The sequence below is a fragment of the Balaenoptera borealis genome (assembly GCF_965194805.1).
Source record: "Balaenoptera borealis genome assembly, chromosome: 12".
Taxonomy (NCBI): Eukaryota; Metazoa; Chordata; class Mammalia; order Artiodactyla; family Balaenopteridae; genus Balaenoptera; species Balaenoptera borealis.
This window is the reverse complement of record NC_138869.1, coordinates 86,664,207-86,683,831: the sequence shown is the minus strand read 5'-3', so window position 1 is coordinate 86,683,831 and position 19,625 is coordinate 86,664,207. Positions and strand designations below refer to the sequence as shown.

Here is a 19,625-nt window from a genome sequence, read left to right as displayed (position 1 = left end):
ATTGTCTTGGCTGGCAGTTCAGGAAGGGCACGGGCTGGAAGCCAGGAGACTTGGATTGACCCTAGCCTTGCAACTTTCTAGCTCTGTGACCTTGGGGAAGTCACTTTACCTTTCAGTTTACATTTCCTGTAATCATCACCTGCTCCCAAGCACTGTTTTCAGATTGGATGTAATAATATGAAAATACTAAGCCTTAGATAAATGTGGTTGAACCTGTTTATCTTTTTGATTAATTGAGTTTTCTAAATTATATCAACATTGTGTTATGCTTTCTTGCCTTCTCCCCGCTGCAGTTAAAAACTAAAATTGAAGTACAATGTTACCCAAACTCCAGTGGGGACACTGGCACTGGGAGGTGGTGGTGGGTAGGAGTTTAGGAGAGACCAGCCAGAGTTGAGGAGTTGAGACAAGGAAAGGAGGGTGGAGGAAGGGACCCGGTAAGTGATCATCACACCTGCGGTATCTGAGCAGAGCCGCCCGAACAGAGTTCCCCGGAAGTCAGCATCTCCCACTCTGGCTGGACTTTGCCGCTGCGTGCACACCTCAAAGCCAGAAGTTTATGGCTCCCACCTGCTCAGCCGGACAGGAAGCAGCGTCTCCTCGGCAATTCCCCCCACCCCACTGTGGTCAAGGGAGGGGTTCCAGGAAACCCCATCTCCCTGTGACCTCATGGCGTGCTCTGCTCCCCACCCCAGGAGCCGGAAGGACCAGAAGGAGTGGAGAACTGGCTGACGGGGCCACTGTTGGGAAATGCTGGGTAATTCGATATGCCCTGGAGTTTGGACCCGCTCAGCTGATAGGTGGTGGCCAGGACTCTGGGAAGCACAAGAGGTGGAGCCAGGTGGCTTCTCTGTCCGGACACTCCTGCCTTCCCCTCTCTCAGCCTCCCATTCCTTTCCCTCTGTGACTCGTAAAAGTGACTCAATTTCAGGGAAAGAGGATTCATGTGGACTGAGGCAGAAGCCTCAGTGGATGGGCTGGGGAAGGCACCATGATGCCCTCCACCCCCTCCCACAAAGGGGCTGCCTGTTCTGAGTGCAAAGGGCCCCTGGAGGATTCAGTGACCGCCACCTGTGGACACACCTTCTGCCGGCACTGTCTCCCCTCACCCTCCCAGATGGGTGCCCAGCCCTCCGGCAGGGTCCTGCTCTGTCCCCTCTGCAAGGAGAAGGAGCAGACCGAGACCATCTTGGTCCCCGTGCCCCTGGGCCCCCTGGGGGAGACTTACTGCGAGGAGCATGGTGAGAAGATCTACTTCTTCTGCGAGAATGATGCCGAGTTCCTCTGTGTGTTCTGCCGGGAGGGTCCCTCCCACCAGGCCCACGTCGTGGGCTTCCTGGACGAGGCCATCCAGCCCTACCGGGTAAGAAGGGTAGGGTCAGCTTGGGGCTGTTTGAGGCAGGACAGTACCCCAAGGTGGTGAAGGGAATAGGGCGGGGATCTTCATGAAGGGCACAGCTTCCACATCAGGGGACCCCAAGGCTGTTGGGACCCTGGGGCAGTCTCAGACTGAGGGGGACGTGGTTCCTTCCACTTGGATGCGTGGCCTTTCACGTCTTGGGGAAGTTCAGCTCCAGCCCCGAGAAGACCTCGCGGTGACGGAACACAGAGAATTGTAGCCATGGCTTCACTCTCTAGGGAAGGAAGGAGAGCAGGCTATCCTGTAGGTCATGGGCAGGGTGGCCTTTGTCTCCCTGGATCCAGACTGGATATGGGGTCTAGCAAGGCCCTGACTGCTGGAGCTCAGAGAGAAGACAGGGATGGGGAAGGCATCCAACAAGCACTGCTCTTCTTTTTGAGAAAGGGAGGTGTGGCAGTACAGCACCCCATCTGGTCTTGGGGACATTATCCACTCCTGTCTGCCCCTCAGATCTCTCTCTTGTCACTCAGTCACCAGGTCTGGAAGTGGCCTCCTCAGAAATATCTCTCATCTTTCCCTCTGCCTTTCCCCCACTGCCGAATCCAGTCTCTCACCATCTGTCACCCAGAGGCTCCAACAAGGTCACTGTCTGCATTCTTACCTTTCCCCTCACCCTCCAATCTGCTGCGAGGCAGAGCTTCCCAAAACACAAAGCCCATAATGTCGCTGCCCTGCTCACAATCATTCCGTGGATCCCTAGTGCCCAAAGAAATCTCAAGTCTTTAGCAAGGCATTCAAGGCCACTTGGAGTCGGGATCCTGCCTTTGTCTGTCAGCCACCCTGCCCGGGCACCATGTGTCCAGACAAACTGACTGTTATGTACCTGCTGTTTGCTGAATTAACACTCTTTCCTGCTTCTAATATTTTTCACATGCAGTTCCTTCCTCCTGGAAAGCTCTCCTCTCCCCTGACTCTTTTTTTTTTTTAAGCCATTTTACCAATTTTTATGTGTACAGTTCAGAAGCATTAAGTACTCTCCTCCCCCTCTCTTACCCAACTGGAAATTTATCTTTCAAGACCCACTGTAACCGGTTTCTGCTTTCGACACACTTCCCTTGTCCCTACAGGCAGAATTGTCCCCTCCGCTGTGCTCCCATCTCACTGTGTGCACACCTTGATTATTGCATTTGTCCTTTTGTATTTTAATCATTTGTGACCAACTCCATCTCTAGAGGGTGGTCTTTTTTTTTCTAATTTGTTTATTTTTATTTGTTTATTTATTTTATATTTTGGCCGTGCTGTGCAGCTTGCGAGACCTTAGTTCCCTGACCAGGGATCGAACCCAGGGCCCGGGCAGTGAGAGCACCACGTCCTAACCACTGGACCGCCAGGGAAGTCCCGATGGTGGTCTTGTAGGGAGAGGAACTGGGCCTTTTTCACCTTTGAATTCCTCAGCACTTAACGGTGTGCCTGGAACATGGTAGACAATTAATACCTGTGAGTTGAATTATGAATTAAGCCACCTTTTTCTGCCCATTCTTCTCTCCACAGGACCGTCTCAGGAGTCGGCTGGAAGCTCTGAGAACCGAGAGAGATGAGATTGAAGACATGAAGAGCCGGGAAGACCAGAAGCTCCAAGTGCTCCTGGTAAAGGCCACATCATTGGCCGCCTTCTCCTTGGGGGGTTTTCTTGTTTTTTCTTTTCTTTTTAATTAATTTTCAACTGTTTGATTTCTATTTGGTTGTTTTCCAAATATGCTTTTTCAGTTTTCTTTTTTTTTTTTTTTTTTTGCGCTTTCAAATTAATTATTTTTCCTATTATTCCCATTGTCTTTAAACCTTTTAAATATATTTCTAATATCTGAAGTTTATATGACGTTTAATTTCTTCTGACCCTTCATCCTGTTGCTTATTTTCTTGTGAGCTTTCCTTGTGGTTCTCACATTTGGGGACCCCACATCTGGGATGTCTCCAGTCAACACCTTTCTTTCTTTGTTCCAAGGGGGGCAGGGTGGCTGATCCACACAGGAGTGAGGGCCATGTGATCCGCCAGTATCTGGAAGGAGCACTGGCTTCTCAGTTTGATCACTCCTCTGGATCCTTCTCTTGTTTACTTCTGGTCCTAAGAAGTTCCCAAATTTTCCCATCAGCTCTTTTGGACATTTTAAGGATTCTTGTAACTTTTGAGAGTTTTTAGTTGTCTGCATTAAATGACTTTTGGGAATATATATAATTTTGTTCTAAAACATCAAATATCCACCTAGCATCCATGAGTAAAATATTTCACACAGACATTTGTGACAGAACAGTGTCTTGTAAGAAATCCTGATTTTCTTCATTTAGAACACCACTCCCCCCCATATATCATATGATAATGTCGTTATTTGTAGAGTGTAACTATTTTCTTAATTCTTGAAAGTGTTTTTATGTTTTGCACAAATTTCTGAAGTGATAATCCTCCACTCTAATGAATAACACATGTACACGGCCAGAATTACTGTTTTTCTTTTCTTTCTTTTAAGGGTGCATTTTCCTCCCCCAACCCCAGTTTTATTAAGGTATAATTGAGAAATAAAAATGCATATGCTTAAGGTGTGCAACATGATGTTTTGACATATGTATACATTGTTTCCTGTAACATTAAGGTAGTTTTGGTAGAATTAGGTGGATTTAGTCTTTTGTCTCTAGTTTCAATGCTTCCTCCTTAGCACTTCTTTGACTCTGTAAAAGTAATCTCAGTTGGGATTTTCTGTCTAATCCAGTAGCTATTTAAAACGATCCTAAGTTCAATTTTCATGCAGCTAGGTAGTACTTATTGGTTATACATTAACTGATGGTTTTTTAAATTATTATTCCCAGTGCTGAGAAAATATGACCTGTAGGATTTCATAAAGTTAATGGCACTTTTTTTAGGCCTAAAACCTTGCAATGTTAAATAATATTTTCTGAAATATTAAATGTTAAATAGTATTTGAAAATAATAATTTAATTTAATAACTTTAATCATTATTTGAAAATAATAATTTTCAAATAGTATTTGAAAATTATGTCCATACTGTTTAGTGCTCAAAAATGCTTTTCATAAGTCTACCTGACTAGTCAAACCTCAGAATAAAGTTATTTGACACTTTATTTATTTGTTTTTAAAATTCACTTTATTTAAACAAAAACAATTTACCCATTTCTCCCACTTGGAAATCCCCATTTAGGGATTTTCTTAACAGACTCTGGGGAAGCTTGTTGTCTAGTATCCGTTGCCTGGCTGGGAGGAACAGGCCGACTGTTCTTATTCACCTCCCTGCCTCTGCAGATGGGCATTTGGGGTCAAGGTTATGGAATCCCAGAACATGGAATCCCAGAACATGAGAGCTGGAAGTGGTTCTGACATCTTCTAATCCCGGATCCGTCTTGCCAGCCATTATTTTTCAGAGCAGAAAATTGACGTCCAGAAAAGTGCTGCTCCCAAGGTCAGACGGCAAAGCCATCTCATAATGAAATGGCTAGAACCTGGGTCTCTTGACCCTTAGTCCATTGCTCTTCCCATTACAGTCTGTCTGCCTGAAAGCATTGCCTTCAGATAGGAAGCTTGCAGCCAGAAAGTGTATATCAGTGTCTGCATTCCAGTACTGACCACAAGGCTGACCCTGAGGACAGTAGGCTGATGGTGAGGTGGTATCTGCCTCCCTCCCATCTCTTCTCTCGTGCTACAAATTTTTCCGGGAGGAAATCCACAGTGTGGGAATTTCTGGTCCCTTCACCAAGGAGACAGAGTTTGGGGACAGGAAGATGTCTCCAGCATCCCTCAACTCCCATCAAAATATGCCCTGTAGATGGCGACCTCGGTGGCTAAGAACAATGCCACACTGTGCTCTAATCACAGCTTCCTTTCGCTTCAACTGCTCTCTAAGAGATCATCTCCACCTGACTCTAGGGATGGTATGGGAGGGTTAGGATGGTATTGCAGATGTGGAAGGATGTTTGAAAAGTTCAACATGGCTCTGAGAGTATAATGTGCATTATTATTAGAATCTCTAGGTGAGACAAGAGCATCGCCCTCATCGTTGGTAAGTTTATCCTGACACCTACCTACTTGTACCACAGTATTACTTGGGAGAGCGAACCTTGGACCTAGTTACTTCCTATCCCTTTTAATCAAGTTCATAGATGATCCTCTGGGAACGCAGCTCTGTGAGCTTCTCCCTAACCATGCCTGTCTTTCTACCCCTCGCAGACTCAGGTTGAAAGCAAGAAGCAGCAGGTGGAAGCGGCTTTTGAGAGGTTGCAGCAGGAGCTGGGGGAACACCAGCGTCTCCTGCTGGCCAGGCTGACGGAGCTGGAGCAGCAGATCTGGAAGGAGAGGGGCGAGTATATCTCGAAGCTCTCTGAGGAAGTCACCCGGCTTGGAGCCCAGGTCAAAGAGCTGGAGGAGAAGAGTCAGCAACCAGCAAGTGAGCTTCTACAAGTGAGAGACAGCCCACCAGCTCGTGGGAAAGGAGAGGGAGTCCACAGGAAGGGGACACCATGCTGGGGGCTGGAAGATGCTGGAGAAAGACAGGAAAGGGAAGCAGAGATTACTTCTAATGAGAGGGACTGATGGTTATTGGGTTCCTTCTGCCCAGAGAGGTTACGGAGATGTAGTCCCAGAAAGGCTGGATGACTTTCCCATGTCATGCACCATGGTCACGCCAAGGGCTTTGGAGTGAACTTTGTAGTCAAGGGCTTGAGTGTCAGCTCATCTAGCTGTGTGACATTGGCAAATCTTGTAACCTCTCTAGACATGGGGATAATCATAGCACCTCCCTCATAGGGTTGTTGCAAAGACTGTAAAAAAAAAAAATTCATGCAAAATGTTTAGCGTAGTCCCTGGCTCACTGAAAGGACTCAGTAAACAGTGCCTGTTGTGATTATCATTATATTATCCTGTTTCACATCAGGTCTGGCTGATAACTGAAGGCCTGGTCCCTGCTAACCACCATCTCCTAATTGTTGGAGGCAGAACACACTCCTAGGATGAGGCAGAGACAGAGAAAGCAGCTCAGATGAACTGACAACACAGTCCCACATTAGTACGGAAGCATGATGTAAATGAACAGTCTGATGAGTAGGTAATTAGAAAGATCACCTCTCTGGAGGAGGAGAGTTTTGAGCTGATATGCTAACGAAGAAAGGATGTACAGAATCCCTGATGGGAAGGATGTGTGGAAACTAAGTGTATCTTTTTCTTTTGTAGGATGTCAGAGTCAACCAGAGCAGGTAGGGCCCACTGCCCAGTCCCACCTGCTTTACACTTGACATTGAGACTGAAGGGGGAGGGGCACTCACTGACTCCCTCCACCCCGCCCCCACAGGTGGCTACCCAGAAAAGCAAAAGCACTCTGACAGATACACTCTCTCATCCACTCGCACATAAACAGCCCCAATTTACTGAGGTTTGTATTCTAAGGTTCCTTTTTAAACTGATTGTTTGGTATTGGGGATGCACTTTTTTCCCTGAGAAGTGAAGTTATAAATAACAATTACATTAGGCTGATCCAGGAACATTTTATTTAATCCCTGAAATTATTAGTGCTTAAGTCAGTATTTAACACCGTTTAAAATGTCAGTCTAAAAAAAATAATAAATAAAAAAAAATAGCCTAAGGGGAAATATTTTGTATAGAATATGATAAGCACAAAACTTGGGAAGACCAGTCCGTTCTTTCAATCATTTTTCCCACTCAACTTTCCCATTTCTTCAAAATTGCAAATGCTACAATAAAAGGACAGCTACCAGCAGCTGAGAGGCATTACAAATAGCAGGGCTCCTTTCCTTTCTAAACATCAGCAGTCTGCCGTGGGCTGAGCAGAGACACAGCAGCTAGGGAAGACTTCTCATATACTGTGTGCCCGTGTATGTGTAGGGGGCCTGAACTCAGCTGTCCATGAATCAGGAAGTTCTCTAAACATACCTTCAAAGAGTGTCAGAGATTTAGATGTAGAAGGGCCTTCAAGGTCTTCTGGTCTGATGAAGAAGCTAAAACCTAGAGGGGAAGTGCTTGCCCCAGGTCACACAGGGACTGACAAGCAAAGACTGAGCTGGAACCAGAATTGAGGGCTTTTTCACTGCAGTATAGGATTTCTTTCACCTCCTTTTTTCATCCCTGCACAACCCCTTTCCCTTTGTACGGAACAGCACACAAATTAGAAAGACTGTGTAAGGCTGTTTTTCAAATGGTACTGTACCGCCCTCTAGAGGCTAATGATCTCTTCCCTTTTGGTCCCCACATGTCGATTCTCTTAAAGCACCTACCTCTAATTCTTGAGGAGTGGTTACCATGAGTTCCTCTTAGGTCTAGCTGAAATGCTCTTGCTTTAGTAGCTACACATTTCCAGCAAAGATGAAGGGATGATACTCAATCTAATTATTCACCACAGATGCCAAGATTCTTTAGTCTGATTTTAGCCTCATTGAGTCTGGATGACCCAAACATTATTTTTGGAATTAGAACCTAACTGGTTACCAACTTGTCTGCAGGTATGAGATGACGACTTTTGTGAGCCCAGAGGCCATTTCTCCTGACCTTGTCAAAAAGATCCGCGATCTCCACAGGAAAATACTCACCCTCCCAGAGATGATGAGGGCATTCTCAGGTAAACAGGAAGGGGCAGCAGCTTTCCCCATTCCCATCAGTTGCCCATCTGCCTTCCATCCAGCTCCATCTTTCCCCACCTTCCAAACCTGCTTCCATCCCCTAAGACATCTTCCATCCCTTAGGCCCTCCTTTAGTGATCCTACTCTGCCCAGGGAGACCATTCCCTCGAGCATCTCCTCTCCCCAAGGACAGGCACTGCACTGAGAGGCAGGAAGGTGAGGACTACATCTCTTTCATAGCAGAAGCCGAGCCTTCTCCTGTCCCTGATCTCATATTGTTCCCAGGCCACACCGCCCTTTTGGGTGCCTATAAGAAATAATAAGTCACAGATCTTTCTATTTTTGCTTCCCTCAGAAAACTTGGTGCATCATCTGGAAACAGATACAGGTAAACACTTGGGGGCTTCGGGAGTCGTTCTTTCCTTTTTCTGTTTGTGAATTCATCCTTTCAATCCAAGGCAGCAAACAGAGCAATTAAAGATATGAACGCTGGAGCCCGATTGCTTGGGTTCTCTATTCCAGCTTTTGCTCATTATGAGACACTAACAAGTCATTAAGCCTCTTTGTCCCTGTTTCTTTATCTATAAAATAGAAAATATAATAGTACCATCCCACAAGTAGCTGAAGATAAATGAATTCATGTATGCAAAAAGCTTAGTATAATACTTGGCACATAGTAAGTGCTCAATTAATATTAGTTACTTGTATAGATATTATTTATTCAAAAATATTTATCAAGTGCTTGGTTTTTTTTGCCCAGCATTGTGCTGGACTCTTTATTGACTTGGACAAATATTGAACAATTTTTAAAATAGCATTTACTTTTTTTTTTTTTTAACTTTTGGGTTTATTTATTTATGGCTGTGTTGGGTCTTCGTTTCTGTGCGAGGGCTTTCTCTAGTTGCGGCAAGTGGGGGCCACTCTTCATCGCGGTGCGCGGGGCCTCTCACTGTCGTGGCCTCTCTTGTTGCGGAGCACAGGCTCCAGACGCGCAGGCTCAGTAGATTGTGGCTCACGGGCCTAGTTGCTCCGCGGCATGTGGGCTCTTCCCAGATCAGGGCTCGAACCCGTGTCCCCTGCATTGGCAGGCAGATTCTCAACCACTGCGCCACCAGGGAAGCCCCGGATTTACTTTTAAATTGGTGCTTAATTTAGAAACTATTCCCCAAACATCACCTCATTCTGCTTCTCAAATTAATGTGCAGAAAACTCACCTGGGGATCTTGTTAAAATGCGGATTCTGATTCACTAGGTCTGGGATGGGGCCCAAGATTCTGCATTTCTAATAAGCTCCCAGGCACAGCGGATGCCCCTGGTCCATGGACCGCACTTTGAGAAGCAAAGCCTTATAGCACAGCACCACTTGCGGGTCAGGTAGAGCTGTCGTCCTCTGCCTCCTGGAACAAAAGGGGGAACTGAGGTTCTGAGAAGCCGGGACAATGGCAGGCTGCACAGGCCGGTGCTCCTTCTGCCTCGCACTCACAGCACACGTGCTCTAGGGGCATTTTTTGTGCCGCCAGCTCTGTTGATGGCCACGCCTTCCTCCCAATAGGGGTTGTCACTCTGGACCCTCAGACCGCCAGCCAGAGCCTGGTCCTCTCCGAGGACAGGAAGTCTGTGAAGTACACCCGGCGGAAGCAGAACCTGCCCGACAGCCGCCTGCGCTTCGAGGGTCTCCCGGTGGTGCTGGGCTCCCCCGGCTTCTCCTCGGGGCGCCACCGCTGGCAGGTGGAGGTGCAGCTGGGAGACGGCGGCGGCTGCACGATGGGGGTGGTCGGGGAGGAGGTGAGGAGGAAAGGGAAGCAGGGTCTGAGCGCCGAGGAGGGCGTCTGGGCGGTGATCCTCTCCCACCAGCAGTGCTGGGCCAGCACCTCGCCGGGCACCGACCTGCCGCTGAGCGAGATCCCGCGCCTCGTGGGCGTCGCCCTGGACTACGAGGCGGGGAGCTTGGCCCTGCTCGACGCCGAGACCCAGAAGCCCATCTTCACCTTCACCGCCTCCTTCTCCGGCAAAGTCTATCCTTTCTTCGCTGTCTGGAAAAAAGGTTCTTGCCTTACTTTGAAAGGCTGAGGCTGAGCGTCCGAAGGGCGGTGCAGCGCCCGGAGATCCAGCTCCAACCCCTGGGCGAGTCGTCATGCCCAAGACGGCGGGAGGACACAGGATGTCCGAGTCCCTGTGGCTTTGTAATTTTTTCACTTTATTTATCTTATGTCCTTCAACTCCCTGACGTTCCTGGTCCCCTCTGCCGACGCTCCTGCCTTCTGTGCACCTCCGAGTGGAGAACCAGAGGCAGGCGAGTCTGTGCCCAGGACACCCGCAAAGCTGGGGAGCCAGTGGGTTTTTAAGGGGGAAAAAATCTAAAATAAAACTGTTTAAAGCTTCAAAATAACCGTCATGGGTAAAGGCAGAATTTTGTGGAGTTTGCACTAATTTTTTCAGTTGCCTGTTTTTATTTGGGCTTACACATGGAGATACTTCCGCCTTTACAGACCTTAGGGCCTCTTCATCCAGCCCTGGGTGGACCCAGGTCACCTTCCTCTCTGCTCGTTTCTCTTTCGCATAGAGAATGTCCTAAATAAGTGCGCCACCCACCCAGACTCCTGCGTTTCATGTGTCTAATCAGTGCTGATGGGGCTGAAGGAAAGGCTTAAAGCCAGTGGAATCTCTGTGACCCAGACACATCCTGCCGGTTCTTTTACTCAGGACTTGCCTGAGGGCAGTCCAGCCAGATCCCATTCTTCAATAAAACGAGGCTTGTGTTCAGTTCTAACTAACCTCTTAAATATTTATTATTGTTACTGTTGTTACTATTATTGGACACAGAAACTAACCACACATTAAAATACCTTCACAAAGTATGAATCTCTGTAATGATGATTCTCACACCACCTCTACCCTTTCTGATTCTAGCTCTCTTTCAAGTTTAACACTTACATTCCCGCCCCCCCCACCCCAAGCTCCGAAAAAATCTACATTCATCCCCAGTCAGGTTCCCTCTAGTATAGATCTATGTGCAAGATTACCTTTTGTATCGTATGAGCCCTGCTCCTGAAGTGTGGGGTCAGATGGCTTAAAGATACTCTAAGCGCTGGTACCATATGGGAATTTCATTACAAAATTGTAATACGAATCACTGGGATGTGAATAATTACCCCTAATTTAACTGAGCAAATAGAAGTCCTTGATACAAAAGAAGCCAGAGGTATTGGGGTTTCTTCTGTCACCTTGTGTGACAGGCAGAACCACGCTGTGTTTAACCCAGAAAAAAATCAAATTGTTTGGTAGTCCAACTTAGTAGTAGTAGTAACAGTAGTAGTATTGCCTAATGTTTATTATAAAAGTAGTATATACTGTACTCCTCGTTTTAAAAAGATTCAAATATTTTCAAAGAGTGAAAAGTCCCTCTCTCCACTTCACTTCCTCTTATCACATCTTGTAGATAACCACTGGTAAAACATTTTTGTTTATCCTGCCAGTTTTGTAGACAAGTGTATTTAGCTTTTTTTTTTTTAATAAATATGAGATTATACCATAAATACTCTTCACAATCCTCCCCCTCAAAGAAAAACGATATGCAGCACATGCCTCATTGTAACACTTGTCAAACATTACCCAAGTCAAAAGTTATTTTTCAAAAATACACATCTTCCTTTGAACCTTTTAACAAACCTGTGAAATACAGAGGACTTACTTTGTTTTTCTTGTTCTGTGGTTGAGAAAACTGGCACAAGTTAAAGGAACTTGTCTGACAGGTTTCCCAGCTGGTCTTTGTAATCTTCAGGAAGTGGAATCCGAAGGTCCTGGTCCTCGGTGCCTCAGTCCAGTGACCTTACGAAGAAGCTCAGACTTTCCAAACAGACAGGTCATGATGGGGCTTTGTTTCATTTTCTCTGCCCTGAGCTAGTGTTTTTGTCAGACAAGACTTTCTGGTTGAGTATGAAAGAGAAAAAACAAATGAACGACTTACACTGTATTTCCAAGCCTCTAGTACTTCTCATTTTAAGAGGAGAATCTTAGTCTCCTCAAGTGAAAAAGAGATTTAAAAAAAACAAAACAAAACAAAAAAACTGTTCTATCAGATTATTATGAGTTTTAAATAGATTATCAATGTAATATGGTTCTGGAACCCAGTTCCAATGTGGGGCAGCAGTGGGGGGATGGGATGGTTTCCCCACATCACCAGCAATTCTCTGGACACCAGCCGCGTGTCCTACAAGTCAGCTCAATTCTGACACTATCTACCTGGAGATATCATCAGATTCCACAGGTTAGGGATTCAGTCCCACAGGACCATCCTCCACTTCAGAGGCCAGTTTAAAGTCCAGGCTGTTACCTGTACATCTGACCCACTGGCTATAAATCAGAGGTTCCCACGACCCCATCCTTGGGTTCAATGACGTTCTAGTGTGGCTCACAGAACTCAGGAAATCTGCTCACTCACTAGATTACTGATTTATTACAAAGGATATTAAAGGGTATGAATCAATATCCAGATGAAGAGATACATAGGGTGAGGTCTTGGACAAAGGGGCTTCTGTTCTTGTGGAGTTTGGGGCCCAGCACAGTGGCACATGGAAGCATTCTTGTTCCCCACCTGGAAGCTCTCCGAACTCCCTCCCTTTTGGGTTTTTATGGAGGCTTCATCACACAGGCACAGTTGATTAACTCACTGGCCATTGGTGATTGATTCAACCTCTAGGCCCTCTCCCCTCCCTGGAAATCAGGGGAAGAGACTGAAAGTTCCACCCCTTTTCCTGGTTGGTTTCCCTGGCAACCAGCCCCCATCCTTAGTTGATTTCCAAAAGTCACCTCATTAACATAAAGCCAGTTGTTATTCATAACAAGCCGCCCATTTCACCTTTATGGCTCTGAAGCATTTTCAGGAACTGAGGACAAAAGATCAAATATTATAACAAAAGATGCTCCCATTGTTTTTATCCTTCAGGAAATTCTGAGGGTTTAGGGAGCTGTGAGCCAGAAACTGTGGACAAAGACCAAACATATATGAGAAATACATCTGAATGACCAAATATATATTTCTTACAAATCACAATATTGCAACATGTAATGGGACTGGTACAGCGCTTGGTATTTAGTAAGCAGCTAATGTTGCTCGTGAAGTTGGGGCAACTTCCCTTAGAATGAGACCCTGGAAGGAAGCTCAGTGATTGATGTCTCAGATGACTGGTCTGCAAAGTCAGAATTACACTGGTATAAACCACTTAAATGTGCACCAAACAGAACCTATTTATCAATAGAAGTAAGGAAATCCTCAATTATCCTTTCTTTTTCTCATGTGTGATAGAGAATTCTGTGGTCAAAGTCAAAAACTTGGGATAAGTCCAGCACTCTAGGACAAACATAACCGAGGTAGCAGAACTAGAACCTCAGATACTCAGAGCCACGGGTGAAGGAAGGAGTGGAGCCAGGAGTGGCCTCTGATCACGGCCAACTTTCCTGCATCTCTAGGGCTGGATGTCCCCTGAATTCATAAAGAAGTGCAGCTTCATTGCCTGGGGGTCAGAGTAGGCAATTTAAAAAAAATAAAAATAAAAAAGAAATGTATTCTAATTCACAGAAGAACAAAAAAATTAAACTAATGAGAACTGCCGTGTAGATTATCTTTAATTGGGGACTATGGGGCTATCACCAGTGAATATTATTTTTGTAAATTCTCTCCCACCGCCATTAGAAAGAAGACACAAGAGCTAATTATCCTTATGATGACAATAAAGCCATTGCCACCAGCACCATCCCCTCACAGCAGTCTCTTTGTATAGGTATTCTGAGACTGGGTGAGTGGCTCTAAGAACTATGCAGAAGAAACAGTGAATGCAAACAAGTCAAGGTGCCCCCCAGAGATGTGAATGCCTCCTGTTCTGATCTTGGCTCAGTCAGTGACTTTGACCTTGGAAAAATCATCCAATTTGCCCAGGGCCTAAAGAGCGATGGGATCCCTTCTAACTCTGAGACCTCATGACTTACCTCCCCTCCTCAGGAAGCTGTCCATCTAAGGAAGTGAAGAGTGAGTGCTGCTTCTACCCTCTAAGTATCACCTTGTATCTCATAGGAATGGGGACTAATTTCAGATACTTCCTTCTAGGTCTCTTGGGAAAGCAATGACCTCACACCTTTGTGCTCAGTGAAAACCATAGGCTCAGAAACAGAAAGACCTTGATTCATACCCTGACTCAGGTTTTAGTTGTGTGACCTTTAGTGGTGAGACCTTAATCTCCCTGAGCTTCTAGACTCCTGGTCTGAAAACTGGGAACAAGAACCCACCTTAGGATTGTTATCAGGAATAAATGAGACAGTACATGTAAAAGTGCCGAGCACATTGCCTAGTGCAGTGCAAGTATCAACAATGCTACTGCCGCTGCTAACAATGACTTAAAATCGTGGAGCCGGGAAGAGCCTCAAGGGATGATCAGATCCAGGTTTCTATCTTTAGGCAGAATCTAAGGATGTCCTTTTACAGATAAGGCAACTAAAATACAGAAAACTTAAAAAATGAGAAAATGGCTATCTTTTTTTTTTTCCCCAAGAAGGTCAAGAGCTATCAGGGGCTATGTGTTCCTCAGAGTCACTGCAGGTTTGCTATGGGAGTTTTTGAAATTTTCATCTTAAATTTATAGCTGATGAGTATAACTCGCCCTGAGCTTCACCACATTGTAAGCTAACTATCATGTTAAAAACCAATTACATTCCTGCCAGTGGCACTATGAGTGATTGGTCAGAATTTTCTTTTTTTTTTTCAGTTTCACAAGAAAACGGATGAGTACACTGACCTACTCAAGGAATTTTGTTTTTACTTTTTAAATCCTGAGTGGCTGTGAGAGTCGAGACTGAGACTGGAATACAGCCAGGTCCCTGTGAGGACTGCACATTCCGAGAATGGATAAATTGGGGGAAAACCACCCAGTGGCACAGGAGATGGGAGGGGAGCTTTTCCTGGGAATCCTTCTGAGAAACAGAATCCCTGGCCTAGTGTATGGATAATGTTTTCGTTTGTGGGATACGAACCCCCAAGCCAAAAAATAAATATAAAATGGTATTAGACCGGTATTACATCTGGGTTCCCTGGTTGAAGCACTGCACAGAATGCTCTCAAAAAGCCCTGCGGAAGAGGAGCTCAAAATAAGTTACTAAAAACAAATGAAGAAATGACCCCCTTCCACACCAGAAGACACAAACTGGGAGTACAACCCCAAGAACTTCAACTATAGAACAATCTAAAAGAGACTAAAAATGGGAATTTTTAAATGATTAAAGAATGAAAAGGAAAGAAAAGAACATGAAAATCTAGTGCTAAGAACCAAGTAGAACTAGACATAAAAATATAAATGAAAATAGTCTTATTGACTTGGTCAAACAATAGATTAAATGCAGATGCAGAGACAGTTTACGAATTGAGGAAATGAATGTAAATGACAGAGAGATAATGAAATGGAAAAGCGGAGAAAAATTAAGACATCTGAAGAATGGAACATGAAGCTCCAAAATATGACTTACAGGAGTTCCAGGAGGAGAGACGAGAGAAAATTGAGAGAAGCAGTATTTTAGGAGACACTGAGTCTGAGTTTTCCACAACTGATAAGAGGTAGCAAGCATAGATTCAAGAAACACAGGCACTGAACAGGATAAATAATGACAAACCTACCCCTAGACACAGAAACTGAACAAAAGAAAGACAGAAAAATCTGAAAAGTAGCAAGAAGGAGAAGACGTCCCAAGGAGCAAGTCAACCGTCAGCAGACTTCTCAACAGCAACAACGGAGGCCATGGAATAGACCCTCGACCTTCTTCTTCTTCTTTTTTTTTTTTTTTTACGGTGCAAATGCATTGGATTTTAATCTTTAATATCTAACATTGCTTTAGGACATGTTTTCTATGAACCAGAAACAGAATGCTAATTGCATAAAAATATACACATAGAAAAAGTAGTTCTCCATTTTCCTGGGGAAAAAACAGTAACTTCTAGAATACTCAAGTGTTTTGTTTTAATTATAAAGCCTTGGTCATCTCATTTATTAGCTCTGTAACATGCATATTTAAACATTATTAGACAAGCGTTAACAATTTATAAATGTAAGGTGCCATTACTGAGTAAGTAGATTCTCCTGTGAATGGATGTGTCCCTTCTCCCAACAACAAGGCAGCAGTATGGTTAGTTTAATTTCATGAGTACATGATCCATTGCTGCAAACGTTAATTCTCTTCTCCACCCTGTGCTTATCTGTGCATGTATGTGAGCTGGTTAGATCACACGGGCAACCTCTCTAACTTCAACAGTAAGAGGAGCTGGGCTTGGGCTTTCGATGCAGACTGACCGTGTCTGTCTGCATCAAGTGATCTGACCTATCCTTGGTAGCAAGCACTCTTTGAACTGCTTCCTCAAAGGCCGCTGCGACATTCGTGGCATCTTTTGCACTTGTTTCAAAGTAAGGAGAGTCGCCGTTGTCCCTGCACCAGGCTTGTGCTTCTTCTGCAGACACCTGCCGCTCGCTGATGTCAACCTTGTTACCCACAATCACAAAAGGAAAGCTTTCGGGCTCTTTCACATCCGCATATGAATTCTTTTTTCCAGTTACTCAAGTTCCGGAAGCTTTGAGAATCATCGACGCAGGCAAGTCAGAACCTCTGTAAAATGGCGTCCTTAGGCTTCTGAATCGCTCTTGACCGGACGTGTCCCAAATCTGCATGGTAACAAAATGTCCATCCACCTCCAAATCTTTACTTAAAAATTCCACACCTACTGTATGGAAGAGCTGGGTATCAAACTTATTAGTCACATATCTGTTCATTAGAGAACTCTTCCAACTCCACCATCTCCAAGGAGAATTACTTTAAAAAGCGATGATTTTCCTGCCATTATTAATCTCAAGATCTCTGATTTCAGAACCCTTAATTGTTCAGTTCAAACATCATCATTATCTCTAGGACTGTCTGGAAGATTCACCTGGACACGGACAACAGGGAAAGCGGTTCACCACTGTGCCGGGCTCATTATAGGAGTGCAGGGAGTTTCTCGCGGCCGCACGGAGGAAGCCTGGGATCTCCGGTCCGGTCAAGCACCCGGCAGGCAGGACGCGTCGGTGGCACTGCTGACCCTCGAACTTCTGAAAGAATTGCCATTAAACTAAATTTCCGTTCTCAGTTAAATTCTAGCTCCAGAATGAGGAGGAAATGAAATTCACAGAGGAAAAAAAAGGTAGTTTACCACAAACCTTTGCTGAGAGATCTCCTCACATTTCCCTCTGAGGAAGGGGGGGGGCGGTGGGGGGATGCAAGAGGCAGCCATAAGAAGGGACACTGATGAACATGTGAGAAGCAGAAGGAAGCATTAACTCCGTAGAACAACGATAATAGTGACTAACTGGAGGCATATTAAGACAAGGCGTGTACAAGATTGTTTTCAGACATCAAATTTTTATTTCAGACATCAAAATATGAAGGAAGGGACTTCCCTGGTGGCCCAGTGGTTAAGGATCCGCCTGCCAATGCAGGGCACACGGGTTCGAGCCCCGGTCCGGGAAGATCCCACATGCCGCGGAGCAACTAAGCCCGTGCGCCACAACTACTGAGCCTGCGCTCTAGAGCCCGTGAGCCACAACTACTGAAGCCCGCGCCCCTAGAGCCCGTGCTCTGCAGCAAGAGAAGCCACCGCAATGAGAAGGCCATGAGCCGCAACCAAAGAGTAGCCCCCGCTCGCCGCAACTAGAGAAAGCCCGCGCAGCAACAAAGACCCAACACAGCCAAAAATAAATTTAAAAAAAAAAAGAAAAAAAAAATTTTAAATATGAAGGAAAACCTGTATGAGACGTAAAAGTAATCATGGTTTACCTCATGGTGTAAATCGCTTGGACATACACATGGTAATGAACATATTCAAGTACTGGGTTGGCCAAAAAGTTCGTTCAGTTAATGAATACGTTGTTCAAGAAAGTTCTTGGTGAAAATGAAAAATGTGTCTTATTTTTACTTAAAACTGAACGAACTTTTTGACCAACCCTATACTTACCCGATGTTAGGTCTACATTGAAGGGATGGGAATGCGTGGGGAGTGTGTGAGTGTGTGTGTGTGTGTGTGTGTGTGTGGTGAGAAACAGGGAGAACAGAGCTAAATCTTCCTTCTCCACAGTGTAAAATTAGAGGATAATGCCCCAAACTCATGTTATTTACAAAAAGTGAAGGTGAACACCAAAATAGTCTGCTAAAAAGGATGAACTAGGTGACTGGGGAGAGGAATAGGGCAGGGCACACTGTTCTTTTTTCCTCTGTAATAAGCACTGTAGATATATTTGACCATATGTGCAGGTGTAGCTCATAAAAAACAACTTAAAAATATGAATATAAAAAATTTTTAAATCTGTTGAATAAATGTTGCTGGCAACTTTCTGTACTAGGATGGCATCATATATTTTTATTATTACACATTTTTATTATTTTGCAAGGGTCTTCTATGCTGACACTTTATCTTCTACAGTTTATTTTAGAAGTATGACACTCATAAAACTCATTAAAGCAACAATGACCTGAATGCATTAATACTTTGTTCAAATGGCAATGTTCCCATTTTAATAACTATTAGCTTTTAATTATATAATAATCACCTAAAAGTTTCAAAAATCTCTCACTGTTGTATAAAAGCTCTTTCCAAGAAAGGGTAAAAGGCAATTTGAGAATATGAAATTATTTCATAAATAAAGGTTAGTAGTGTATAATTTTAGGGGACAGTTCACATCAACCAACAAAATAAATTTAAATTTTCAAGAATATGCTAGTAATCAGATGCAGAAAGACAAACATCATATGACACCACTTATGTGTGGAATAAGATGATACAAATGAACTTATTTACAAAACGGAAACAGACTCACAGACTTCAAAAACAACCTTATGGTTATCGAAGGGGAAAGGGGCAGGGAGGGATAAATTAGGAGTTTGGGATTAATATATACACTACTATATGTAAAATAGATAAGCAACAAGGACCTACTGTATAGCACAGGAAACCTTACTCAATATTCTGTAATAACCTATACAGGAAAAGAATCTGAAAAAGAATGGATATATGTCTATGTATAACTGAATCACTTTGCTGTACACCTGAGACTAACACAACACTGTGAATCAACTATACTCCAAAATAAAATAAAAAATTTAAAAGATATTATGCTAAGAAATATTGTCTCCCAAGATTCAAACGTGAATTAAGACATTATAATTAATTATGCATGTCTTATTTCTAATAATCGACACATTTTACATATATGTATTTAGAAAGAAAAAATAAATTTAAGAGGGAAAACATTCATGAGTCCACAAATGAGAGCACAGGGAAGAAATATGCTCTTTGCCATTAGTATAATCTTAGACGTACTTTCTGTAATCCTCCCTCTTCTACCTTTCAGATGGCAATTTTTAAAAAATCAAAAAGAACAGACAAAAAATGGTGAGATAGTTGAATGTTAGGAGGCAGAATTGAATCTCTGTAGGTTATATTTCCTTTGCGGCACCACTTATTTTCCAGGGAAGGACTGTGGGTGTGCCGTGCTGGACATTACCCTGCTCGCAGGAGCCCCATGCTCCACAGGTGCTGGATCTCAGCGCAGGGCCACCACTGCAGGAGGGG

At 44.3% G+C, this 19,625-nt stretch overlaps 1 protein-coding gene, 1 long non-coding RNA gene and 1 pseudogene across 3 annotated transcripts in view; 2 read left to right on the top strand and 1 right to left on the bottom strand.

Annotated features, from left to right (window-relative positions):
* Positions 1-19,625, top strand: part of LOC309607948 — a 208,849-nt gene that overhangs the window by 60,917 nt on the left and 128,307 nt on the right. The gene's annotated exons all lie outside the window — the stretch shown is intronic.
* TRIM15 (tripartite motif containing 15) lies at positions 960-10,874 on the top strand. Its single transcript, XM_082347084.1, has 7 exons — positions 960-1,363; positions 2,912-3,007; positions 5,592-5,822; positions 6,591-6,613; positions 7,874-7,989; positions 8,346-8,378; positions 9,543-10,874. Exons 1-7 carry the CDS (start codon positions 992-994, stop codon positions 10,058-10,060), a joined length of 1,389 nt encoding a protein of 462 aa, XP_082203210.1. The 5' UTR covers positions 960-991; the 3' UTR covers positions 10,061-10,874.
* Positions 9,992-17,254, bottom strand: LOC309607900 (ras-related protein Rab-9A pseudogene; annotated as a pseudogene). Its single transcript, XR_014249677.1, has 2 exons — positions 11,682-17,254; positions 9,992-10,023 (listed from the first exon to the last, which is right to left on the bottom strand). The product of XR_014249677.1 is annotated as a ras-related protein Rab-9A pseudogene (transcript).